General features: G+C 44.9%; 1 protein-coding gene across 1 annotated transcript in view; it reads right to left on the bottom strand.

Moving 5' to 3' along the window:
- The window catches only part of LOC141961094 (ral guanine nucleotide dissociation stimulator-like 1), a 57,913-nt gene that overhangs the window by 12,711 nt on the left and 17,620 nt on the right, over positions 1-27,582 (bottom strand). Inside the window, exon 5 of the mRNA XM_074907643.1 lies at positions 580-764. Within this exon, the coding sequence (XP_074763744.1) occupies positions 580-764 (185 nt within the window). The remainder of the gene's footprint in view (positions 1-579; positions 765-27,582) is intronic.

Raw genomic sequence — 27,582 nt, 5'->3', positions numbered from 1 at the left:
ATTCATAGCACAATATGAATGCTTTGGGACAATAATTATCAGCAAGCCTTGATGCCAGACCACACATTAAGAGTTCTGAAAGAAATCTCAGAAATAAACAAAGATGGAGCTCTGATAAAGTAAGCGACAAGTCTAAAACTCTTCTAACCCCACAGCTCTGTATTTTTCTTTCTGCTGGTTTGGGCTTTTCTCGGTGCATGTGTGTTGAAATGAAAAAAACAGCTAGAGACCTGCTGTGTGTTTTAATTCCATGACACGGGAAGGGCGCTGACAATTAACGACTTAGTTGCTGCAGTAATCTCAAAGTTTTGGCTAAATATTAGACAAGTGCTGGATTTCCCAATCCCAATCCCCACAATAAACAGGCATAGGCACCTACACTATAGGACTATTTCATCCCGCACAGAGCCTGCAGCCTCACAGAGATTTTTTTTTAAAGAAAGAAACAAGAAAAAAGTCCCTGGTGAGCCTCACAATATAATCAATTAGCCTACGAGTTAGTGAAGTGTACTCCACACAAACCCCTGTGTCACCACACAGTCCGGGAGAACAGGAAGGCAGAAGGGAAAGGTAACTTACCGTCCTTTTCCACTTCTTGGTTCTGGAACTTCTCCAAGAGGTTCTGCGCCCTCCTCTCCAGGTCAGAGCCAGGGATATTCTTCTTCAAGTAATCCAACAGCTTCATCAAACATGGGTAGTCAGGCGGCTCTCTGAAATCCTCAGTACACTGATCAAGCCAGGCTCCTAAGATTGATGCTACTTCACTAAGAGCAAATACACAAGAACACACTGGTTGTAAACAGCATGTATTGATGCAACCGCAGGTATCTGTGTCTAATACAACAATAAAAACACAGGCATTCATACCCCACATGAAGGCAGTATGAAGACTTTTTTGAGCAAAGAATTTAATTTTTATACATGGAATCTTATTAAGATATCACTCAGATTTTGCCAGGGACCTCAGTGAAGTTGCTCCTGATTTGCCCTCCCCCAAGTGGATCTGATTATAGTCCCCAAATGAAAACGAATAAAGAATCAAATCCACTTAAGCTATATTGAGACTCTTCTATTAAATTCAGGACATCAAATATTGATAGAATAGAACAGATTATTTCAGTTGGAAGGGACCTACAACGATCATCTAAGTCCGACTGCCTGACCACTTCAGGGCTGACCAAAAGTTACGGCACGTTGTTAAGGGCATTGTCCAAATGCCTCTCAAACACTGACGGCCTTGGGGCATTGACCACCTCTCTGGGAAGCCTGTTCCAGGGTTTGACCACTCTCTCAGTAAAGAAATGCTTCCTAATGCCCAGCCTGAACCTCCCCTGGCACAGCCCTGAACCATTCCCATGCGTCCTGTCCCTGGATCCCAGGGAGAAGAGCTCAGCACCTCCCTCTCCACGTCCCCTCCTCAGGAAGCTGCAGAGAGCCATGAGGTCGCCCCTCAGCCTCCTTTTCTCCAAACCAGACAAGCCCAAGGTCCTCAGCCGCTCCTCACAGGACATGCCTCCAGCCCTGACACCACCTTGGTTGCCCTCCTCTGGACGCATTCAGGGTAGCAGCTTCCCCCGTGGAAGCGCTAAATCAAACGCTTCCTTTGCTGCCCTTCCTCCCATCAGTTGCTGCTGCCAAGTCTAGGGACCAAGCTGAAGCTGCATTGTCCTCCAACCCATACTACTCACGATCTGCTGTCTTAGGAGAAAGACTGAAGGAAACCTTGGCTTCTGTGAAAAAGCCGTCTAAGCCTGAACCTAACCCCCATGAACATACACAGTGAGATTGCCTCATCTGTGAAGATAACACCCTAACCGTGACATGTGCAGCACAGGCAGTGCCCCGTATCGAGCTTGAAGCGCCAAGACAGCTGAACCCAGAAGACAGACTGGCCTTGCTAATCTCAGGATGAAATGCGTTTAACAAAAAAATGTATCAGCAGAACCTTGAGTTTACCCTTAGCTCAAAGACAGGGAGGGTTTGTCAAATTATACCATGCAAAAAGGTTATGCTCGGTTATGCTGGAAGAGGAACGCTTAAGGAGTTAGAGGAGCACTGGATCTTGTTCAGGAAAGTTATCGCACGCCTTCTTAGACACATGTAGCTAAAAAGACACCAACTGCAGAGAACTGCCCATGGACAAGCCTAACACAGACTGAGAGGGATGAGGGGAAACCAGAGCTGATGCGGTTTCCACCCTGCCTGAAACAGAGGGAAGTGATCTGTTTATCTCCTTTTCCTGGTTTATGTAGGTTTTAACCCACACCCACCTATTGGGACTGGTACATAGATACTCCACAAATGGATGCTTATGGGAAATTCTTTAAATCCTGTCTTTGCAGGGACTTCCCATCATTTCAACTTGATTTTGTAACAAGACGTAAAATTTATGCTATGGTTTTCCAGAGATAACTCACAATGTTGTTGACAAATTTCAACTGAGTGTGAAAAAAACTAAACAAAGTCTGCCAAAATAATCTAATTACTTCAAGTTTTAAGAAAATTCAAGCCTGGATAAAAAAAGTAACTATCAACTTTTCTTTTTTTCTGCTGCATTTTCTGTGAGATCTGTGGTTCGTCACAGCAACGTGCCGGTAGCTCACCATGTCTATATTGGTGCACTACGACCACAGGCCACAGCACATATTACAGGCAGGGAAGACACAGGCAGCATATCAAAAAACGATGTCAAGAGAATTTTGTTCGCATGAGCTGACAGAGGGATTAGGGAAAAGGACTTTTGTGTGCAGTCACATAACATGACCCACTATCCACAGCCACTGCCTCATAATCACCTACTGTGACAGAGTAGGACATAACGTGAAAGGGAAAAGAGTCCCTTGTTCCAGAGTAAAAGGCAAAAGAAACCTCTAACTTTCCTGAGAAAATGAAGTCCTGAAGATTTCCCCCTTGACAAGGAAGCCATCCCTGTATTTCAAACCTCTTCCAGCCAGTAGTCACATAAATGGTGCTAGGAGGATAAGCAAACCCCTTTTTCACCCCTTTAACTGCACTTCAAGACAGCTTTGCTCTTTTTCTTGCAAATTCGGATGACTTCAGAATTTAAATCTCACTCTAAAAGCAACACTGTAAATCACAGGGGCACCAGTGGCAAAGAAACACGCATACACACGCTGCCTGAAACAACCCCAGCTTCGGTCTGCAGACACTGCTGTTATGCACAATGAAATCAGTCACAAGCCATAACCATTTACCACCAGAGGTAAAGCAGGGGAAACAAACACTCCTCCTTTGTTTAATCAACTAACTCTTGGCCTAGATGTGTTCGTCTCATGTTGAATTCTGAGACAATTTCCCTGACAGAAAGATCTCTGCGTTATAGGGCTGGATATCTTACCAGACCGTTGATATGTGGCCTTTACACAAGCCTCTTGAAGCAAGCCAACAGTGCTCTGAAATTTCAAAGGAAGCAACATCTATGCTGCCCACAGCCTCCCCCAGTACCGAATCCTGACTGGGGCTTCCTGTGCAAAATAACAGTGAAGAAACACACTTACGTCCCCAGGACTGGTTTGGATTCAGAGGAATCCTGGCTTACATCCTCTTCACAGCCTGAGGGCTCTGGGTTTCCGCACCTGAAAAAATGAGACGGGTGTTTAGAGGAACTCCGACTGAATAAAAGCAAAATCCTAAATAGCATAATTCATATACAAGTCTCATCAACAACTAAAAAGCTCAAATACGGAATCTAACATTTGGGCAAAACTAAGGAGCTTGAAGATTATGTCACTTAGGAGGAAAAAAGTCCTCAAGAGACAGACAGTTTCTTCCAACCGAATTTGTTCACTCACAGGAAGCAGCCTGCACACAGGAGGAATCAACCAAAACATTTTCCTTGCTCACAGCTCCAAGACCCTTTCTGCCTGTTGGCACTCCATCCTTTCCCAGAGCAATATTCCAGGGCGCAATGAGGCTGCAACACAACCACTTTCTCCAACGCAGCTTCTCTTTCTCTAGTAGTTGCCATTTCTTCCTACTCCAAGAGTGATTTCCCACAAAGTTTTCGAGGTGACAAGTGCCCACTCGTGCCAAAACTACTGACACAGTTGTCACGAGTGGGAAGGGCCCACGGCACTCTGAAAATTACCACTGGGAAAGAGGAAACCATGGGCACGACTCCAAAAGTGCAAAGCAAAATCTCTCACCTACACAGGCAGCGCACGTGCCTCGAAGGCAGGATTATGCCCTTCATTTTCAACGGCAGTGCCCCCTGTTTCAGACATACAGCTCCGTAACGGAGTTCATGGCTCCTTACAGCCAGCTTTCATGACTGAAAGCGGACAATTACGCACAGTCCAGAATAAGGCAAGCTGATTTTACGCATTCTGTGCCCAACTAAGGGTAACAGGCACCTGAAATTAATCTGAACAGTCAGAGGAGAGTAAGTGCATCTTTAAGTGCTTGTGCTACAACATCCTCGTAACATCAGATAGAGAACACGTAGCGGGCTGCCAGTTTGTGTCCAGCAGGTTCATGTCAGAACTCTTAACAAAGTCATCCAAAATGTTTCAAAGGACAAAAGGAAGAGGTGGAAGTATCAGTCTAAGGCTTCACACGCAAGAATCCCAGGTCTGTACAGATAGCGTTTGCAATTCAAAGAAAAATTCCATTCAATTCAACTCACTATTTATTTATTCCAACTTTCTCTGTTAAAAATGTGTCTTTTATAAAAGTCAGTAAAATAAATCATACACAAAATATTACTGGCTAAAAGGGACAATCTATATGCACACAGCTATTGGCTCCTCTGATAAATCTGTGCCTCTTTGGCAATTTACAGGCTTAGGAAGCAAGACACTCTCACGACACACTGTCACTTGGCAAGTCAGCTCCTCTTTAAAGTTACTAGCACCCCCACAAACTTGCTGTCCTTTCGTATTTTATTCTTCAAAGATACGAAGAATTACCCATTCAGAAGAATGAATTCCTCAACAGTTTTACATTCTTGGATACATGCACTGTCGATTTGTATTGCTCCCCGTGCTCTATGTCAGAATTAGTACAGACTGAGAGGTAAAGCTCACAGTAGTAAATCTAACTGTACGGCCTGCTCCCCAGGGTGGCTGCTCTTTCCTCGTCTGACTTCTTACCTGGCTGCAAAGTTACTGCACTTGAGCAACCACAGCTATTATCACAATCACAGCAGGACTGGCACTTAGGCATTTCAACATCGCTATTAATTGAGCCACATAACGTCCCTACAAAGCAAGTAGGATCATACCCCTTTCCTGACACAAAAGAAAAGCACAGATGGCTTATCCGTGCCTTGTTCCTTACCTACCTAAGCCGGAGAGCCAAAATTAAAAGCTAGGAGTTCTTACGCTACTCCTCTGTTCTGATTACTATAGGCCAGAACAACTGATTCTGTACATCACGGAGTCATAAGTGCTGCTGCGGGCACGAGGGGTGGTGACTTACAGGTATTGCTGTCAGGGAAAGCGGGGGAAGATGTTCAGGAAAGAAGAAACCGTCTTCTAGAGAAGCAGATCTCATGAGCTCCACTGCCATCAGAAAAACAGCTGAGATGACCAAGTGACAACAGCCCTGGTTTGCAGCAGGTCCTATCCACTTCACCAAACGCTTAGGGCCGCGCTCTGTAGTGAGCTGTGAGAGCTTAGCCCTCCAATGGCCGTATTTTTCACATCTACAGAAACCTTCCCTGATACCTGTTCCAATAACCCCACTTCACAAAACCCTCGTGCAATAACGGTATCCCACACTCCCACTGATATTCCATGAAGGGCCATGCTCTCAGTAAAAACCTCTGACCACAAGCATCCAGTCAGACACACTGATGTGTCAGCTCAAAGAACATCTGTACTCTGTGCTCCCGACAACCAGGCACTTGGCTTTTAAAGTTCAAATCCTCAAAAAGACAGATACAGTGGCTCAGGTCTATCCTGTTAATAGCTGCAAAATGGACAAGCATACCAGGAGGACCTCTCCTTCCTCAAGTTACGAGATCACGAGAGGAGTTCAAATATGAACACAGATTTCACATGTAGACAATGAGCTCCCACAAGGCTCTCAAACGAGGCTGTGCCACAAGCGCACTCAAGCCCTGGCACGGGACTTGCAGGTCTATTCTGAGATACATAAACACACTGAGTGTTCTCCATCTCATAATCAAGCTCCTTTGGGTCCATGACACGGCAGTTGGGGGACTAATCCCAACCTGATTTACCCTGGTGAAACTATTCTCCTCATCCCCAGTACAAATGCTTCATCTGTTTTGCAGGAAGGGTACTGCTGTAGCTCATATTCTGTGCCTGGACTGACTGGGAAAGGGGAAAGTCAAATGGTTTGCCCAAAGCTGGAAGAGACCCTGGAGCTCATTTTCGATGGCAGTGTGGGAACCTGCTGGCTGCCTACTACTGCCTCTACCCATTACAGAACACTGCCTTCTTGGTGCTTGTGATGAATTTTTAACTACCAGCTGTTCTTTGATGAGTTCTCATGGCAAAACGGGAGGAAAAGACTGACAGCTCTCTGTAACAGCAGCCAGGAAAAAAATCAGAGAATTGAGCTCCCATGTTGAGTCTCATGGGGCAAGAGGAACAGCCCAAATCAGTAGAGCTTCTAGCTTGCTGTCCTTGCTAAGTGCTAAAAAAAAAAAAATAAACTAACAACCGATAACGTGTGTTTCTAACTAAAGCCTCGGAGAGTCCTGTGTCATTTACAGACATTAATTAAGCTCTACATCTCTTCTTGTCAGAGACAGCTACTGAAATGCTCACAGCCAAGGAGCTTTTACCAATTTATCTCTGGTGGTTAAGCAAAACAGTTGCTGCATGAGTGACGGAAGGCAAAGCGACCTCACTGTCCAACCAATCCATTCAGACAACGGAGGACAGGAAGGTGTTCAGTATGTTAACGACACATTTCTGGACTGGGGATGTTTGAACCCTTTTAAGCCAGACTCAAAACCCCCCTAATCCCAACACACAAGCCATCAGAAAAGCATGGAGGTAAGCAGTGGGAAGACCACGCTCGGTATTGTAGAACAGAACTGAATCGACAGTCTGCCTGAATCTCAGGAATTAAAACAGTGCAGCGTATTTCTCAGTCTTGATTGGACTGTGTGACATGTGGACATGACAGAAGAGTTCCACATTTTTCTTCCACCTCAAAACAAAAGGAAGCTAAAGGCTTCTTCTTCAGTTACGCCTTGAGAAGTCAGTGCACTGATAAAAAAAACTAAGGTCTTCTTAACTGGTGGAAGCTGAGACATTCATAGAAAAACAATCCTCAGTAACGCTGACAAGAATAGAGCATCTTCATACTGTAATCAAATATAACGTTGCAGCTACTCTTCACTGCCACAATGCATGCAAACCACAGATCACACCGCTGTCAAAGAACAAATGCTGAAGACCTAAGGCACATTTTACACCCGACGTCTACAGATAAAATCCACGTTCATATGGTGCTAGGAGGATAAGCAAACCCCTTTTTCACCCCTTTAACTGCACTTCAAGACAGCTTTGCTCTTTTTCTTGCAAATTCGGATGACTTCAGAATTTAAATCTCACTCTAAAAGCAACACTGTAAATCACAGGGGCACCAGTGGCAAAGAAACACGCATACACACGCTGCCTGAAACAACCCCAGCTTCGGTCTGCAGACACTGCTGTTATGCACAATGAAATCAGTCACAAGCCATAACCATTTACCACCAGAGGTAAAGCAGGGGAAACAAACACTCCTCCTTTGTTTAATCAACTAACTCTTGGCCTAGATGTGTTCGTCTCATGTTGAATTCTGAGACAATTTCCCTGACAGAAAGATCTCTGCGTTATAGGGCTGGATATCTTACCAGACCGTTGATATGTGGCCTTTACACAAGCCTCTTGAAGCAAGCCAACAGTGCTCTGAAATTTCAAAGGAAGCAACATCTATGCTGCCCACAGCCTCCCCCAGTACCGAATCCTGACTGGGGCTTCCTGTGCAAAATAACAGTGAAGAAACACACTTACGTCCCCAGGACTGGTTTGGATTCAGAGGAATCCTGGCTTACATCCTCTTCACAGCCTGAGGGCTCTGGGTTTCCGCACCTGAAAAAATGAGACGGGTGTTTAGAGGAACTCCGACTGAATAAAAGCAAAATCCTAAATAGCATAATTCATATACAAGTCTCATCAACAACTAAAAAGCTCAAATACGGAATCTAACATTTGGGCAAAACTAAGGAGCTTGAAGATTATGTCACTTAGGAGGAAAAAAGTCCTCAAGAGACAGACAGTTTCTTCCAACCGAATTTGTTCACTCACAGGAAGCAGCCTGCACACAGGAGGAATCAACCAAAACATTTTCCTTGCTCACAGCTCCAAGACCCTTTCTGCCTGTTGGCACTCCATCCTTTCCCAGAGCAATATTCCAGGGCGCAATGAGGCTGCAACACAACCACTTTCTCCAACGCAGCTTCTCTTTCTCTAGTAGTTGCCATTTCTTCCTACTCCAAGAGTGATTTCCCACAAAGTTTTCGAGGTGACAAGTGCCCACTCGTGCCAAAACTACTGACACAGTTGTCACGAGTGGGAAGGGCCCACGGCACTCTGAAAATTACCACTGGGAAAGAGGAAACCATGGGCACGACTCCAAAAGTGCAAAGCAAAATCTCTCACCTACACAGGCAGCGCACGTGCCTCGAAGGCAGGATTATGCCCTTCATTTTCAACGGCAGTGCCCCCTGTTTCAGACATACAGCTCCGTAACGGAGTTCATGGCTCCTTACAGCCAGCTTTCATGACTGAAAGCGGACAATTACGCACAGTCCAGAATAAGGCAAGCTGATTTTACGCATTCTGTGCCCAACTAAGGGTAACAGGCACCTGAAATTAATCTGAACAGTCAGAGGAGAGTAAGTGCATCTTTAAGTGCTTGTGCTACAACATCCTCGTAACATCAGATAGAGAACACGTAGCGGGCTGCCAGTTTGTGTCCAGCAGGTTCATGTCAGAACTCTTAACAAAGTCACCCAAAATGTTTCAAAGGACAAAAGGAAGAGGTGGAAGTATCAGTCTAAGGCTTCACACGCAAGAATCCCAGGTCTGTACAGATAGCGTTTGCAATTCAAAGAAAAATTCCATTCAATTCAACTCACTATTTATTTATTCCAACTTTCTCTGTTAAAAATGTGTCTTTTATAAAAGTCAGTAAAATAAATCATACACAAAATATTACTGGCTAAAAGGGACAATCTATATGCACACAGCTATTGGCTCCTCTGATAAATCTGTGCCTCTTTGGCAATTTACAGGCTTAGGAAGCAAGACACTCTCACGACACACTGTCACTTGGCAAGTCAGCTCCTCTTTAAAGTTACTAGCACCCCCACAAACTTGCTGTCCTTTCGTATTTTATTCTTCAAAGATACGAAGAATTACCCATTCAGAAGAATGAATTCCTCAACAGTTTTACATTCTTGGATACATGCACTGTCGATTTGTATTGCTCCCCGTGCTCTATGTCAGAATTAGTACAGACTGAGAGGTAAAGCTCACAGTAGTAAATCTAACTGTACGGCCTGCTCCCCAGGGTGGCTGCTCTTTCCTCGTCTGACTTCTTACCTGGCTGCAAAGTTACTGCACTTGAGCAACCACAGCTATTATCACAATCACAGCAGGACTGGCACTTAGGCATTTCAACATCGCTATTAATTGAGCCACATAACGTCCCTACAAAGCAAGTAGGATCATACCCCTTTCCTGACACAAAAGAAAAGCACAGATGGCTTATCCGTGCCTTGTTCCTTACCTACCTAAGCCGGAGAGCCAAAATTAAAAGCTAGGAGTTCTTACGCTACTCCTCTGTTCTGATTACTATAGGCCAGAACAACTGATTCTGTACATCACGGAGTCATAAGTGCTGCTGCGGGCACGAGGGGTGGTGACTTACAGGTATTGCTGTCAGGGAAAGCGGGGGAAGATGTTCAGGAAAGAAGAAACCGTCTTCTAGAGAAGCCGATCTCATGAGCTCCACTGCCATCAGAAAAACAGCTGAGATGACCAAGTGACAACAGCCCTGGTTTGCAGCAGGTCCTATCCACTTCACCAAACGCTTAGGGCCGCGCTCTGTAGTGAGCTGTGAGAGCTTAGCCCTCCAATGGCCGTATTTTTCACATCTACAGAAACCTTCCCTGATACCTGTTCCAATAACCCCACTTCACAAAACCCTCGTGCAATAACGGTATCCCACACTCCCACTGATATTCCATGAAGGGCCATGCTCTCAGTAAAAACCTCTGACCACAAGCATCCAGTCAGACACACTGATGTGTCAGCTCAAAGAACATCTGTACTCTGTGCTCCCGACAACCAGGCACTTGGCTTTTAAAGTTCAAATCCTCAAAAAGACAGATACAGTGGCTCAGGTCTATCCTGTTAATAGCTGCAAAATGGACAAGCATACCAGGAGGACCTCTCCTTCCTCAAGTTACGAGATCACGAGAGGAGTTCAAATATGAACACAGATTTCACATGTAGACAATGAGCTCCCACAAGGCTCTCAAACGAGGCTGTGCCACAAGCGCACTCAAGCCCTGGCACGGGACTTGCAGGTCTATTCTGAGATACATAAACACACTGAGTGTTCTCCATCTCATAATCAAGCTCCTTTGGGTCCATGACACGGCAGTTGGGGGACTAATCCCAACCTGATTTACCCTGGTGAAACTATTCTCCTCATCCCCAGTACAAATGCTTCATCTGTTTTGCAGGAAGGGTACTGCTGTAGCTCATATTCTGTGCCTGGACTGACTGGGAAAGGGGAAAGTCAAATGGTTTGCCCAAAGCTGGAAGAGACCCTGGAGCTCATTTTCGATGGCAGTGTGGGAACCTGCTGGCTGCCTACTACTGCCTCTACCCATTACAGAACACTGCCTTCTTGGTGCTTGTAATGAATTTTTAACTACCAGCTGTTCTTTGATGAGTTCTCATGGCAAAATGGGAGGAAAAGACTGATAGCTCTCTGTCACAGCAGCCAGGAAAAAAATCAGAGAATTGAGCTCCCATGTTGAGTCTCATGGGGCAAGAGGAACAGCCCAAATCAGTAGAGCTTCTAGCTTGCTGTCCTTGCTAAGTGCTAAAAAAAAAAAAATAAACTAACAACCGATAACATGTGTTTCTAACTAAAGCCTCGGAGAGTCCTGTGTCATTTACAGACATTAATTAAGCTCTACATCTCTTCTTGTCAGAGACAGCTACTGAAATGCTCACAGCCAAGGAGCTTTTACCAATTTATCTCTGGTGGTTAAGCAAAACAGTTGCTGCATGAGTGACGGAAGGCAAAGCGACCTCACTGTCCAACCAATCCATTCAGACAACGGAGGACAGGAAGGTGTTCAGTATGTTAACGACACATTTCTGGACTGGGGATGTTTGAACCCTTTTAAGCCAGACTCAAAACCCCCCTAATCCCAACACACAAGCCATCAGAAAAGCATGGAGGTAAGCAGTGGGAAGACCACGCTCGGTATTGTAGAACAGAACTGAATCGACAGTCTGCCTGAATCTCAGGAATTAAAACAGTGCAGCGTATTTCTCAGTCTTGATTGGACTGTGTGACATGTGGACATGACAGAAGAGTTCCACATTTTTCTTCCACCTCAAAACAAAAGGAAGCTAAAGGCTTCTTCTTCAGTTACGCCTTGAGAAGTCAGTGCACTGATAAAAAAAACTAAGGTCTTCTTAACTGGTGGAAGCTGAGACATTCATAGAAAAACAATCCTCAGTAACGCTGACAAGAATAGAGCATCTTCATACTGTAATCAAATATAACGTTGCAGCTACTCTTCACTGCCACAATGCATGCAAACCACAGATCACACCGCTGTCAAAGAACAAATGCTGAAGACCTAAGGCACATTTTACACCCGACGTCTACAGATAAAATCCACGTTCATATGGTGCTAGGAGGATAAGCAAACCCCTTTTTCACCCCTTTAACTGCACTTCAAGACAGCTTTGCTCTTTTTCTTGCAAATTCGGATGACTTCAGAATTTAAATCTCACTCTAAAAGCAACACTGTAAATCACAGGGGCACCAGTGGCAAAGAAACACGCATACACACGCTGCCTGAAACAACCCCAGCTTCGGTCTGCAGACACTGCTGTTATGCACAATGAAATCAGTCACAAGCCATAACCATTTACCACCAGAGGTAAAGCAGGGGAAACAAACACTCCTCCTTTGTTTAATCAACTAACTCTTGGCCTAGATGTGTTCGTCTCATGTTGAATTCTGAGACAATTTCCCTGACAGAAAGATCTCTGCGTTATAGGGCTGGATATCTTACCAGACCGTTGATATGTGGCCTTTACACAAGCCTCTTGAAGCAAGCCAACAGTGCTCTGAAATTTCAAAGGAAGCAACATCTATGCTGCCCACAGCCTCCCCCAGTACCGAATCCTGACTGGGGCTTCCTGTGCAAAATAACAGTGAAGAAACACACTTACGTCCCCAGGACTGGTTTGGATTCAGAGGAATCCTGGCTTACATCCTCTTCACAGCCTGAGGGCTCTGGGTTTTCGCACCTGAAAAAATGAGACGGGTGTTTAGAGGAACTCCGACTGAATAAAAGCAAAATCCTAAATAGCATAATTCATATACAAGTCTCATCAACAACTAAAAAGCTCAAATACGGAATCTAACATTTGGGCAAAACTAAGGAGCTTGAAGATTATGTCACTTAGGAGGAAAAAAGTCCTCAAGAGACAGACAGTTTCTTCCAACCGAATTTGTTCACTTACAGGAAGCAGCCTGCACACAGGAGGAATCAACCAAAACATTTTCCTTGCTCACAGCTCCAAGACCCTTTCTGCCTGTTTGCACTCCATCCTTTCCCAGAGCAATATTCCAGGGCGCAATGAGGCTGCAACACAACCACTTTCTCCAACGCAGCTTCTCTTTCTCTAGTAGTTGCCATTTCTTCCTACTCCAAGAGTGATTTCCCACAAAGTTTTCGAGGTGACAAGTGCCCACTCGTGCCAAAACTACTGACACAGTTGTCACGAGTGGGAAGGGCCCACGGCACTCTGAAAATTACCACTGGGAAAGAGGAAACCATGGGCACGACTCCAAAAGTGCAAAGCAAAATCTCTCACCTACACAGGCAGCGCACGTGCCTCGAAGGCAGGATTATGCCCTTCATTTTCAACGGCAGTGCCCCCTGTTTCAGACATACAGCTCCGTAACGGAGTTCATGGCTCCTTACAGCCAGCTTTCATGACTGAAAGCGGACAATTACGCACAGTCCAGAATAAGGCAAGCTGATTTTACGCATTCTGTGCCCAACTAAGGGTAACAGGCACCTGAAATTAATCTGAACAGTCAGAGGAGAGTAAGTGCATCTTTAAGTGCTTGTGCTACAACATCCTCGTAACATCAGATAGAGAACACGTAGCGGGCTGCCAGTTTGTGTCCAGCAGGTTCATGTCAGAACTCTTAACAAAGTCACCCAAAATGTTTCAAAGGACAAAAGGAAGAGGTGGAAGTATCAGTCTAAGGCTTCACACGCAAGAATCCCAGGTCTGTACAGATAGCGTTTGCAATTCAAAGAAAAATTCCATTCAATTCAACTCACTATTTATTTATTCCAACTTTCTCTGTTAAAAATGTGTCTTTTATAAAAGTCAGTAAAATAAATCATACACAAAATATTACTGGCTAAAAGGGACAATCTATATGCACACAGCTATTGGCTCCTCTGATAAATCTGTGCCTCTTTGGCAATTTACAGGCTTAGGAAGCAAGACACTCTCACGACACACTGTCACTTGGCAAGTCAGCTCCTCTTTAAAGTTACTAGCACCCCCACAAACTTGCTGTCCTTTCGTATTTTATTCTTCAAAGATACGAAGAATTACCCATTCAGAAGAATGAATTCCTCAACAGTTTTACATTCTTGGATACATGCACTGTCGATTTGTATTGCTCCCCGTGCTCTATGTCAGAATTAGTACAGACTGAGAGGTAAAGCTCACAGTAGTAAATCTAACTGTACGGCCTGCTCCCCAGGGTGGCTGCTCTTTCCTCGTCTGACTTCTTACCTGGCTGCAAAGTTACTGCACTTGAGCAACCACAGCTATTATCACAATCACAGCAGGACTGGCACTTAGGCATTTCAACATCGCTATTAATTGAGCCACATAACGTCCCTACAAAGCAAGTAGGATCATACCCCTTTCCTGACACAAAAGAAAAGCACAGATGGCTTATCCGTGCCTTGTTCCTTACCTACCTAAGCCGGAGAGCCAAAATTAAAAGCTAGGAGTTCTTACGCTACTCCTCTGTTCTGATTACTATAGGCCAGAACAACTGATTCTGTACATCACGGAGTCATAAGTGCTGCTGCGGGCACGAGGGGTGGTGACTTACAGGTATTGCTGTCAGGGAAAGCGGGGGAAGATGTTCAGGAAAGAAGAAACCGTCTTCTAGAGAAGCAGATCTCATGAGCTCCACTGCCATCAGAAAAACAGCTGAGATGACCAAGTGACAACAGCCCTGGTTTGCAGCAGGTCCTATCCACTTCACCAAACGCTTAGGGCCGCGCTCTGTAGTGAGCTGTGAGAGCTTAGCCCTCCAATGGCCGTATTTTTCACATCTACAGAAACCTTCCCTGATACCTGTTCCAATAACCCCACTTCACAAAACCCTCGTGCAATAACGGTATCCCACACTCCCACTGATATTCCATGAAGGGCCATGCTCTCAGTAAAAACCTCTGACCACAAGCATCCAGTCAGACACACTGATGTGTCAGCTCAAAGAACATCTGTACTCTGTGCTCCCGACAACCAGGCACTTGGCTTTTAAAGTTCAAATCCTCAAAAAGACAGATACAGTGGCTCAGGTCTATCCTGTTAATAGCTGCAAAATGGACAAGCATACCAGGAGGACCTCTCCTTCCTCAAGTTACGAGATCACGAGAGGAGTTCAAATATGAACACAGATTTCACATGTAGACAATGAGCTCCCACAAGGCTCTCAAACGAGGCTGTGCCACAAGCGCACTCAAGCCCTGGCACGGGACTTGCAGGTCTATTCTGAGATACATAAACACACTGAGTGTTCTCCATCTCATAATCAAGCTCCTTTGGGTCCATGACACGGCAGTTGGGGGACTAATCCCAACCTGATTTACCCTGGTGAAACTATTCTCCTCATCCCCAGTACAAATGCTTCATCTGTTTTGCAGGAAGGGTACTGCTGTAGCTCATATTCTGTGCCTGGACTGACTGGGAAAGGGGAAAGTCAAATGGTTTGCCCAAAGCTGGAAGAGACCCTGGAGCTCATTTTCGATGGCAGTGTGGGAACCTGCTGGCTGCCTACTACTGCCTCTACCCATTACAGAACACTGCCTTCTTGGTGCTTGTGATGAATTTTTAACTACCAGCTGTTCTTTGATGAGTTCTCATGGCAAAACAGGAGGAAAAGACTGACAGCTCTCTGTAACAGCAGCCAGGAAAAAAATCAGAGAATTGAGCTCCCATGTTGAGTCTCATGGGGCAAGAGGAACAGCCCAAATCAGTAGAGCTTCTAGCTTGCTGTCCTTGCTAAGTGCTAAAAAAAAAAAAATAAACTAACAACCGATAACGTGTGTTTCTAACTAAAGCCTCGGAGAGTCCTGTGTCATTTACAGACATTAATTAAGCTCTACATCTCTTCTTGTCAGAGACAGCTACTGAAATGCTCACAGCCAAGGAGCTTTTACCAATTTATCTCTGGTGGTTAAGCAAAACAGTTGCTGCATGAGTGACGGAAGGCAAAGCGACCTCACTGTCCAACCAATCCATTCAGACAACGGAGGACAGGAAGGTGTTCAGTATGTTAACGACACATTTCTGGACTGGGGATGTTTGAACCCTTTTAAGCCAGACTCAAAACCCCCCTAATCCCAACACACAAGCCATCAGAAAAGCATGGAGGTAAGCAGTGGGAAGACCACGCTCGGTATTGTAGAACAGAACTGAATCGACAGTCTGCCTGAATCTCAGGAATTAAAACAGTGCAGCGTATTTCTCAGTCTTGATTGGACTGTGTGACATGTGGACATGACAGAAGAGTTCCACATTTTTCTTCCACCTCAAAACAAAAGGAAGCTAAAGGCTTCTTCTTCAGTTACGCCTTGAGAAGTCAGTGCACTGATAAAAAAACCTAAGGTCTTCTTAACTGGTGGAAGCTGAGACATTCATAGAAAAACAATCCTCAGTAACGCTGACAAGAATAGAGCATCTTCATACTGTAATCAAATATAACGTTGCAGCTACTCTTCACTGCCACAATGCATGCAAACCACAGATCACACCGCTGTCAAAGAACAAATGCTGAAGACCTAAGGCACATTTTACACCCGACGTCTACAGATAAAATCCACGTTCATATGGTGCTAGGAGGATAAGCAAACCCCTTTTTCACCCCTTTAACTGCACTTCAAGACAGCTTTGCTCTTTTTCTTGCAAATTCGGATGACTTCAGAATTTAAATCTCACTCTAAAAGCAACACTGTAAATCACAGGGGCACCAGTGGCAAAGAAACACGCATACACACGCTGCCTGAAACAACCCCAGCTTCGGTCTGCAGACACTGCTGTTATGCACAATGAAATCAGTCACAAGCCATAACCATTTACCACCAGAGGTAAAGCAGGGGAAACAAACACTCCTCCTTTGTTTAATCAACTAACTCTTGGCCTAGATGTGTTCGTCTCATGTTGAATTCTGAGACAATTTCCCTGACAGAAAGATCTCTGCGTTATAGGGCTGGATATCTTACCAGACCGTTGATATGTGGCCTTTACACAAGCCTCTTGAAGCAAGCAAACAGTGCTCTGAAATTTCAAAGGAAGCAACATCTATGCTGCCCACAGCCTCCCCCAGTACCGAATCCTGACTGGGGCTTCCTGTGCAAAATAACAGTGAAGAAACACACTTACGTCCCCAGGACTGGTTTGGATTCAGAGGAATCCTGGCTTACATCCTCTTCACAGCCTGAGGGCTCTGGGTTTTCGCACCTGAAAAAATGAGACGGGTGTTTAGAGGAACTCCGACTGAATAAAAGCAAAATCCTAAATAGCATAATTCATATACAAGTCTCATCAACAACTAAAAAGCTCAAATACGGAATCTAACATTTGGGCAAAACTAAGGAGCTTGAAGATTATGTCACTTAGGAGGAAAAAAGTCCTCAAGAGACAGACAGTTTCTTCCAACCGAATTTGTTCACTTACAGGAAGCAGCCTGCACACAGGAGGAATCAACCAAAACATTTTCCTTGCTCACAGCTCCAAGACCCTTTCTGCCTGTTTGCACTCCATCCTTTCCCAGAGCAATATTCCAGGGCGCAATGAGGCTGCAATACAACCACTTTCTCCAACGCAGCTTCTCTTTCTCTAGTAGTTGCCATTTCTTCCTACTCCAAGAGTGATTTCCCACAAAGTTTTCGAGGTGACAAGTGCTCACTCGTGCCAAAACTACTGACACAGTTGTCACGAGTGGGAAGGGCCCACGGCACTCTGAAAATTACCACTGGGAAAGAGGAAACCATGGGCACGACTCCAAAAGTGCAAAGCAAAATCTCTCACCTACACAGGCAGTGCACGTGCCTCGAAGGCAGGATTATGCCCTTCATTTTCAACGGCAGTGCCCCCTGTTTCAGACATACAGCTCCGTAACGGAGTTCATGGCTCCTTACAGCCAGCTTTCATGAGTGAAAGCGGACAATTACGCACAGTCCAGAATAAGGCAAGCTGATTTTACGCATTCTGTGCCCAACTAAGGGTAACAGGCACCTGAAATTAATCTGAACAGTCAGAGGAGAGTAAGTGCATCTTTAAGTGCTTGTGCTACAACATCCTCGTAACATCAGATAGAGAACACGTAGCGGGCTGCCAGTTTGTGTCCAGCAGGTTCATGTCAGAACTCTTAACAAAGTCATCCAAAATGTTTCAAAGGACAAAAGGAAGAGGTGGAAGTATCAGTCTAAGGCTTCACACGCAAGAATCCCAGGTCTGTACAGATAGCGTTTGCAATTCAAAGAAAAATTCCATTCAATTCAACTCACTATTTATTTATTCCAACTTTCTCTGTTAAAAATGTGTCTTTTATAAAAGTCAGTAAAATAAATCATACACAAAATATTACTGGCTAAAAGGGACAATCTATATGCACACAGCTATTGGCTCCTCTGATAAATCTGTGCCTCTTTGGCAATTTACAGGCTTAGGAAGCAAGACACTCTCACGACACACTGTCACTTGGCAAGTCAGCTCCTCTTTAAAGTTACTAGCACCCCCACAAACTTGCTGTCCTTTCGTATTTTATTCTTCAAAGATACGAAGAATTACCCATTCAGAAGAATGAATTCCTCAACAGTTTTACATTCTTGGATACATGCACTGTCGATTTGTATTGCTCCCCGTGCTCTATGTCAGAATTAGTACAGACTGAGAGGTAAAGCTCACAGTAGTAAATCTAACTGTACGGCCTGCTCCCCAGGGTGGCTGCTCTTTCCTCGTCTGACTTCTTACCTGGCTGCAAAGTTACTGCACTTGAGCAACCACAGCTATTATCACAATCACAGCAGGACTGGCACTTAGGCATTTCAACATCGCTATTAATTGAGCCACATAACGTCCCTACAAAGCAAGTAGGATCATACCCCTTTCCTGACACAAAAGAAAAGCACAGATGGCTTATCCGTGCCTTGTTCCTTACCTACCTAAGCCGGAGAGCCAAAATTAAAAGCTAGGAGTTCTTACGCTACTCCTCTGTTCTGATTACTATAGGCCAGAACAACTGATTCTGTACATCACGGAGTCATAAGTGCTGCTGCGGGCACGAGGGGTGGTGACTTACAGGTATTGCTGTCAGGGAAAGCGGGGGAAGATGTTCAGGAAAGAAGAAACCGTCTTCTAGAGAAGCAGATCTCATGAGCTCCACTGCCATCAGAAAAACAGCTGAGATGACCAAGTGACAACAGCCCTGGTTTGCAGCAGGTCCTATCCACTTCACCAAACGCTTAGGGCCGCGCTCTGTAGTGAGCTGTGAGAGCTTAGCCCTCCAATGGCCGTATTTTTCACATCTACAGAAACCTTCCCTGATACCTGTTCCAATAACCCCACTTCACAAAACCCTCGTGCAATAACGGTATCCCACACTCCCACTGATATTCCATGAAGGGCCATGCTCTCAGTAAAAACCTCTGACCACAAGCATCCAGTCAGACACACTGATGTGTCAGCTCAAAGAACATCTGTACTCTGTGCTCCCGACAACCAGGCACTTGGCTTTTAAAGTTCAAATCCTCAAAAAGACAGATACAGTGGCTCAGGTCTATCCTGTTAATAGCTGCAAAATGGACAAGCATACCAGGAGGACCTCTCCTTCCTCAAGTTACGAGATCACGAGAGGAGTTCAAATATGAACACAGATTTCACATGTAGACAATGAGCTCCCACAAGGCTCTCAAACGAGGCTGTGCCACAAGCGCACTCAAGCCCTGGCACGGGACTTGCAGGTCTATTCTGAGATACATAAACACACTGAGTGTTCTCCATCTCATAATCAAGCTCCTTTGGGTCCATGACACGGCAGTTGGGGGACTAATCCCAACCTGATTTACCCTGGTGAAACTATTCTCCTCATCCCCAGTACAAACGCTTCATCTGTTTTGCAGGAAGGGTACTGCTGTAGCTCATATTCTGTGCCTGGACTGACTGGGAAAGGGGAAAGTCAAATGGTTTGCCCAAAGCTGGAAGAGACCCTGGAGCTCATTTTCGATGGCAGTGTGGGAACCTGCTGGCTGCCTACTACTGCCTCTACCCATTACAGAACACTGCCTTCTTGGTGCTTGTAATGAATTTTTAACTACCAGCTGTTCTTTGATGAGTTCTCATGGCAAAATGGGAGGAAAAGACTGATAGCTCTCTGTCACAGCAGCCAGGAAAAAAATCAGAGAATTGAGCTCCCATGTTGAGTCTCATGGGGCAAGAGGAACAGCCCAAATCAGTAGAGCTTCTAGCTTGCTGTCCTTGCTAAGTGCTAAAAAAAAAAAAATAAACTAACAACCGATAACATGTGTTTCTAACTAAAGCCTCGGAGAGTCCTGTGTCATTTACAGACATTAATTAAGCTCTACATCTCTTCTTGTCAGAGACAGCTACTGAAATGCTCACAGCCAAGGAGCTTTTACCAATTTATCTCTGGTGGTTAAGCAAAACAGTTGCTGCATGAGTGACGGAAGGCAAAGCGACCTCACTGTCCAACCAATCCATTCAGACAACGGAGGACAGGAAGGTGTTCAGTATGTTAACGACACATTTCTGGACTGGGGATGTTTGAACCCTTTTAAGCCAGACTCAAAACCCCCCTAATCCCAACACACAAGCCATCAGAAAAGCATGGAGGTAAGCAGTGGGAAGACCACGCTCGGTATTGTAGAACAGAACTGAATCGACAGTCTGCCTGAATCTCAGGAATTAAAACAGTGCAGCGTATTTCTCAGTCTTGATTGGACTGTGTGACATGTGGACATGACAGAAGAGTTCCACATTTTTCTTCCACCTCAAAACAAAAGGAAGCTAAAGGCTTCTTCTTCAGTTACGCCTTGAGAAGTCAGTGCACTGATAAAAAAACCTAAGGTCTTCTTAACTGGTGGAAGCTGAGACATTCATAGAAAAACAATCCTCAGTAACGCTGACAAGAATAGAGCATCTTCATACTGTAATCAAATATAACGTTGCAGCTACTCTTCACTGCCACAATGCATGCAAACCACAGATCACACCGCTGTCAAAGAACAAATGCTGAAGACCTAAGGCACATTTTACACCCGACGTCTACAGATAAAATCCACGTTCATATGGTGCTAGGAGGATAAGCAAACCCCTTTTTCACCCCTTTAACTGCACTTCAAGACAGCTTTGCTCTTTTTCTTGCAAATTCGGATGACTTCAGAATTTAAATCTCACTCTAAAAGCAACACTGTAAATCACAGGGGCACCAGTGGCAAAGAAACACGCATACACACGCTGCCTGAAACAACCCCAGCTTCGGTCTGCAGACACTGCTGTTATGCACAATGAAATCAGTCACAAGCCATAACCATTTACCACCAGAGGTAAAGCAGGGGAAACAAACACTCCTCCTTTGTTTAATCAACTAACTCTTGGCCTAGATGTGTTCGTCTCATGTTGAATTCTGAGACAATTTCCCTGACAGAAAGATCTCTGCGTTATAGGGCTGGATATCTTACCAGACCGTTGATATGTGGCCTTTACACAAGCCTCTTGAAGCAAGCCAACAGTGCTCTGAAATTTCAAAGGAAGCAACATCTATGCTGCCCACAGCCTCCCCCAGTACCGAATCCTGACTGGGGCTTCCTGTGCAAAATAACAGTGAAGAAACACACTTACGTCCCCAGGACTGGTTTGGATTCAGAGGAATCCTGGCTTACATCCTCTTCACAGCCTGAGGGCTCTGGGTTTTCGCACCTGAAAAAATGAGACGGGTGTTTAGAGGAACTCCGACTGAATAAAAGCAAAATCCTAAATAGCATAATTCATATACAAGTCTCATCAACAACTAAAAAGCTCAAATACGGAATCTAACATTTGGGCAAAACTAAGGAGCTTGAAGATTATGTCACTTAGGAGGAAAAAAGTCCTCAAGAGACAGACAGTTTCTTCCAACCGAATTTGTTCACTTACAGGAAGCAGCCTGCACACAGGAGGAATCAACCAAAACATTTTCCTTGCTCACAGCTCCAAGACCCTTTCTGCCTGTTTGCACTCCATCCTTTCCCAGAGCAATATTCCAGGGCGCAATGAGGCTGCAACACAACCACTTTCTCCAACGCAGCTTCTCTTTCTCTAGTAGTTGCCATTTCTTCCTACTCCAAGAGTGATTTCCCACAAAGTTTTCGAGGTGACAAGTGCCCACTCGTGCCAAAACTACTGACACAGTTGTCACGAGTGGGAAGGGCCCACGGCACTCTGAAAATTACCACTGGGAAAGAGGAAACCATGGGCACGACTCCAAAAGTGCAAAGCAAAATCTCTCACCTACACAGGCAGCGCACGTGCCTCGAAGGCAGGATTATGCCCTTCATTTTCAACGGCAGTGCCCCCTGTTTCAGACATACAGCTCCGTAACGGAGTTCATGGCTCCTTACAGCCAGCTTTCATGACTGAAAGCGGACAATTACGCACAGTCCAGAATAAGGCAAGCTGATTTTACGCATTCTGTGCCCAACTAAGGGTAACAGGCACCTGAAATTAATCTGAACAGTCAGAGGAGAGTAAGTGCATCTTTAAGTGCTTGTGCTACAACATCCTCGTAACATCAGATAGAGAACACGTAGCGGGCTGCCAGTTTGTGTCCAGCAGGTTCATGTCAGAACTCTTAACAAAGTCATCCAAAATGTTTCAAAGGACAAAAGGAAGAGGTGGAAGTATCAGTCTAAGGCTTCACACGCAAGAATCCCAGGTCTGTACAGATAGCATTTGCAATTCAAAGAAAAATTCCATTCAATTCAACTCACTATTTATTTATTCCAACTTTCTCTGTTAAAAATGTGTCTTTTATAAAAGTCAGTAAAATAAATCATACACAAAATATTACTGGCTAAAAGGGACAATCTATATGCACACAGCTATTGGCTCCTCTGATAAATCTGTGCCTCTTTGGCAATTTACAGGCTTAGGAAGCAAGACACTCTCACGACACACTGTCACTTGGCAAGTCAGCTCCTCTTTAAAGTTACTAGCACCCCCACAAACTTGCTGTCCTTTCGTATTTTATTCTTCAAAGATACGAAGAATTACCCATTCAGAAGAATGAATTCCTCAACAGTTTTACATTCTTGGATACATGCACTGTCGATTTGTATTGCTCCCCGTGCTCTATGTCAGAATTAGTACAGACTGAGAGGTAAAGCTCACAGTAGTAAATCTAACTGTACGGCCTGCTCCCCAGGGTGGCTGCTCTTTCCTCGTCTGACTTCTTACCTGGCTGCAAAGTTACTGCACTTGAGCAACCACAGCTATTATCACAATCACAGCAGGACTGGCACTTAGGCATTTCAACATCGCTATTAATTGAGCCACATAACGTCCCTACAAAGCAAGTAGGATCATACCCCTTTCCTGACACAAAAGAAAAGCACAGATGGCTTATCCGTGCCTTGTTCCTTACCTACCTAAGCCGGAGAGCCAAAATTAAAAGCTAGGAGTTCTTACGCTACTCCTCTGTTCTGATTACTATAGGCCAGAACAACTGATTCTGTACATCACGGAGTCATAAGTGCTGCTGCGGGCACGAGGGGTGGTGACTTACAGGTATTGCTGTCAGGGAAAGCGGGGGAAGATGTTCAGGAAAGAAGAAACCGTCTTCTAGAGAAGCCGATCTCATGAGCTCCACTGCCATCAGAAAAACAGCTGAGATGACCAAGTGACAACAGCCCTGGTTTGCAGCAGGTCCTATCCACTTCACCAAACGCTTAGGGCCGCGCTCTGTAGTGAGCTGTGAGAGCTTAGCCCTCCAATGGCCGTATTTTTCACATCTACAGAAACCTTCCCTGATACCTGTTCCAATAACCCCACTTCACAAAACCCTCGTGCAATAACGGTATCCCACACTCCCACTGATATTCCATGAAGGGCCATGCTCTCAGTAAAAACCTCTGACCACAAGCATCCAGTCAGACACACTGATGTGTCAGCTCAAAGAACATCTGTACTCTGTGCTCCCGACAACCAGGCACTTGGCTTTTAAAGTTCAAATCCTCAAAAAGACAGATACAGTGGCTCAGGTCTATCCTGTTAATAGCTGCAAAATGGACAAGCATACCAGGAGGACCTCTCCTTCCTCAAGTTACGAGATCACGAGAGGAGTTCAAATATGAACACAGATTTCACATGTAGACAATGAGCTCCCACAAGGCTCTCAAACGAGGCTGTGCCACAAGCGCACTCAAGCCCTGGCACGGGACTTGCAGGTCTATTCTGAGATACATAAACACACTGAGTGTTCTCCATCTCATAATCAAGCTCCTTTGGGTCCATGACACGGCAGTTGGGGGACTAATCCCAACCTGATTTACCCTGGTGAAACTATTCTCCTCATCCCCAGTACAAATGCTTCATCTGTTTTGCAGGAAGGGTACTGCTGTAGCTCATATTCTGTGCCTGGACTGACTGGGAAAGGGGAAAGTCAAATGGTTTGCCCAAAGCTGGAAGAGACCCTGGAGCTCATTTTCGATGGCAGTGTGGGAACCTGCTGGCTGCCTACTACTGCCTCTACCCATTACAGAACACTGCCTTCTTGGTGCTTGTGATGAATTTTTAACTACCAGCTGTTCTTTGATGAGTTCTCATGGCAAAACAGGAGGAAAAGACTGACAGCTCTCTGTAACAGCAGCCAGGAAAAAAATCAGAGAATTGAGCTCCCATGTTGAGTCTCATGGGGCAAGAGGAACAGCCCAAATCAGTAGAGCTTCTAGCTTGCTGTCCTTGCTAAGTGCTAAAAAAAAAAAAATAAACTAACAACCGATAACGTGTGTTTCTAACTAAAGCCTCGGAGAGTCCTGTGTCATTTACAGACATTAATTAAGCTCTACATCTCTTCTTGTCAGAGACAGCTACTGAAATGCTCACAGCCAAGGAGCTTTTACCAATTTATCTCTGGTGGTTAAGCAAAACAGTTGCTGCATGAGTGACGGAAGGCAAAGCGACCTCACTGTCCAACCAATCCATTCAGACAACGGAGGACAGGAAGGTGTTCAGTATGTTAACGACACATTTCTGGACTGGGGATGTTTGAACCCTTTTAAGCCAGACTCAAAACCCCCCTAATCCCAACACACAAGCCATCAGAAAAGCATGGAGGTAAGCAGTGGGAAGACCACGCTCGGTATTGTAGAACAGAACTGAATCGACAGTCTGCCTGAATCTCAGGAATTAAAACAGTGCAGCGTATTTCTCAGTCTTGATTGGACTGTGTGACATGTGGACATGACAGAAGAGTTCCACATTTTTCTTCCACCTCAAAACAAAAGGAAGCTAAAGGCTTCTTCTTCAGTTACGCCTTGAGAAGTCAGTGCACTGATAAAAAAACCTAAGGTCTTCTTAACTGGTGGAAGCTGAGACATTCATAGAAAAACAATCCTCAGTAACGCTGACAAGAATAGAGCATCTTCATACTGTAATCAAATATAACGTTGCAGCTACTCTTCACTGCCACAATGCATGCAAACCACAGATCACACCGCTGTCAAAGAACAAATGCTGAAGACCTAAGGCACATTTTACACCCGACGTCTACAGATAAAATCCACGTTCATATGGTGCTAGGAGGATAAGCAAACCCCTTTTTCACCCCTTTAACTGCACTTCAAGACAGCTTTGCTCTTTTTCTTGCAAATTCGGATGACTTCAGAATTTAAATCTCACTCTAAAAGCAACACTGTAAATCACAGGGGCACCAGTGGCAAAGAAACACGCATACACACGCTGCCTGAAACAACCCCAGCTTCGGTCTGCAGACACTGCTGTTATGCACAATGAAATCAGTCACAAGCCATAACCATTTACCACCAGAGGTAAAGCAGGGGAAACAAACACTCCTCCTTTGTTTAATCAACTAACTCTTGGCCTAGATGTGTTCGTCTCATGTTGAATTCTGAGACAATTTCCCTGACAGAAAGATCTCTGCGTTATAGGGCTGGATATCTTACCAGACCGTTGATATGTGGCCTTTACACAAGCCTCTTGAAGCAAGCCAACAGTGCTCTGAAATTTCAAAGGAAGCAACATCTATGCTGCCCACAGCCTCCCCCAGTACCGAATCCTGACTGGGGCTTCCTGTGCAAAATAACAGTGAAGAAACACACTTACGTCCCCAGGACTGGTTTGGATTCAGAGGAATCCTGGCTTACATCCTCTTCACAGCCTGAGGGCTCTGGGTTTCCGCACCTGAAAAAATGAGACGGGTGTTTAGAGGAACTCCGACTGAATAAAAGCAAAATCCTAAATAGCATAATTCATATACAAGTCTCATCAACAACTAAAAAGCTCAAATACGGAATCTAACATTTGGGCAAAACTAAGGAGCTTGAAGATTATGTCACTTAGGAGGAAAAAAGTCCTCAAGAGACAGACAGTTTCTTCCAACCGAATTTGTTCACTCACAGGAAGCAGCCTGCACACAGGAGGAATCAACCAAAACATTTTCCTTGCTCACAGCTCCAAGACCCTTTCTGCCTGTTGGCACTCCATCCTTTCCCAGAGCAATATTCCAGGGCGCAATGAGGCTGCAACACAACCACTTTCTCCAACGCAGCTTCTCTTTCTCTAGTAGTTGCCATTTCTTCCTACTCCAAGAGTGATTTCCCACAAAGTTTTCGAGGTGACAAGTGCCCACTCGTGCCAAAACTACTGACACAGTTGTCACGAGTGGGAAGGGCCCACGGCACTCTGAAAATTACCACTGGGAAAGAGGAAACCATGGGCACGACTCCAAAAGTGCAAAGCAAAATCTCTCACCTACACAGGCAGCGCACGTGCCTCGAAGGCAGGATTATGCCCTTCATTTTCAACGGCAGTGCCCCCTGTTTCAGACATACAGCTCCGTAACGGAGTTCATGGCTCCTTACAGCCAGCTTTCATGACTGAAAGCGGACAATTACGCACAGTCCAGAATAAGGCAAGCTGATTTTACGCATTCTGTGCCCAACTAAGGGTAACAGGCACCTGAAATTAATCTGAACAGTCAGAGGAGAGTAAGTGCATCTTTAAGTGCTTGTGCTACAACATCCTCGTAACATCAGATAGAGAACACGTAGCGGGCTGCCAGTTTGTGTCCAGCAGGTTCATGTCAGAACTCTTAACAAAGTCATCCAAAATGTTTCAAAGGACAAAAGGAAGAGGTGGAAGTATCAGTCTAAGGCTTCACACGCAAGAATCCCAGGTCTGTACAGATAGCATTTGCAATTCAAAGAAAAATTCCATTCAATTCAACTCACTATTTATTTATTCCAACTTTCTCTGTTAAAAATGTGTCTTTTATAAAAGTCAGTAAAATAAATCATACACAAAATATTACTGGCTAAAAGGGACAATCTATATGCACACAGCTATTGGCTCCTCTGATAAATCTGTGCCTCTTTGGCAATTTACAGGCTTAGGAAGCAAGACACTCTCACGACACACTGTCACTTGGCAAGTCAGCTCCTCTTTAAAGTTACTAGCACCCCCACAAACTTGCTGTCCTTTCGTATTTTATTCTTCAAAGATACGAAGAATTACCCATTCAGAAGAATGAATTCCTCAACAGTTTTACATTCTTGGATACATGCACTGTCGATTTGTATTGCTCCCCGTGCTCTATGTCAGAATTAGTACAGACTGAGAGGTAAAGCTCACAGTAGTAAATCTAACTGTACGGCCTGCTCCCCAGGGTGGCTGCTCTTTCCTCGTCTGACTTCTTACCTGGCTGCAAAGTTACTGCACTTGAGCAACCACAGCTATTATCACAATCACAGCAGGACTGGCACTTAGGCATTTC

The sequence above is a fragment of the Athene noctua genome, chromosome 5, assembly GCF_965140245.1.
Source record: "Athene noctua chromosome 5, bAthNoc1.hap1.1, whole genome shotgun sequence".
In the NCBI taxonomy this organism is placed as follows: Eukaryota; Metazoa; Chordata; class Aves; order Strigiformes; family Strigidae; genus Athene; species Athene noctua.
The sequence above is the reverse complement of the archived record's forward strand: the minus strand, read 5'-3'. Positions and strand labels throughout refer to the sequence as shown.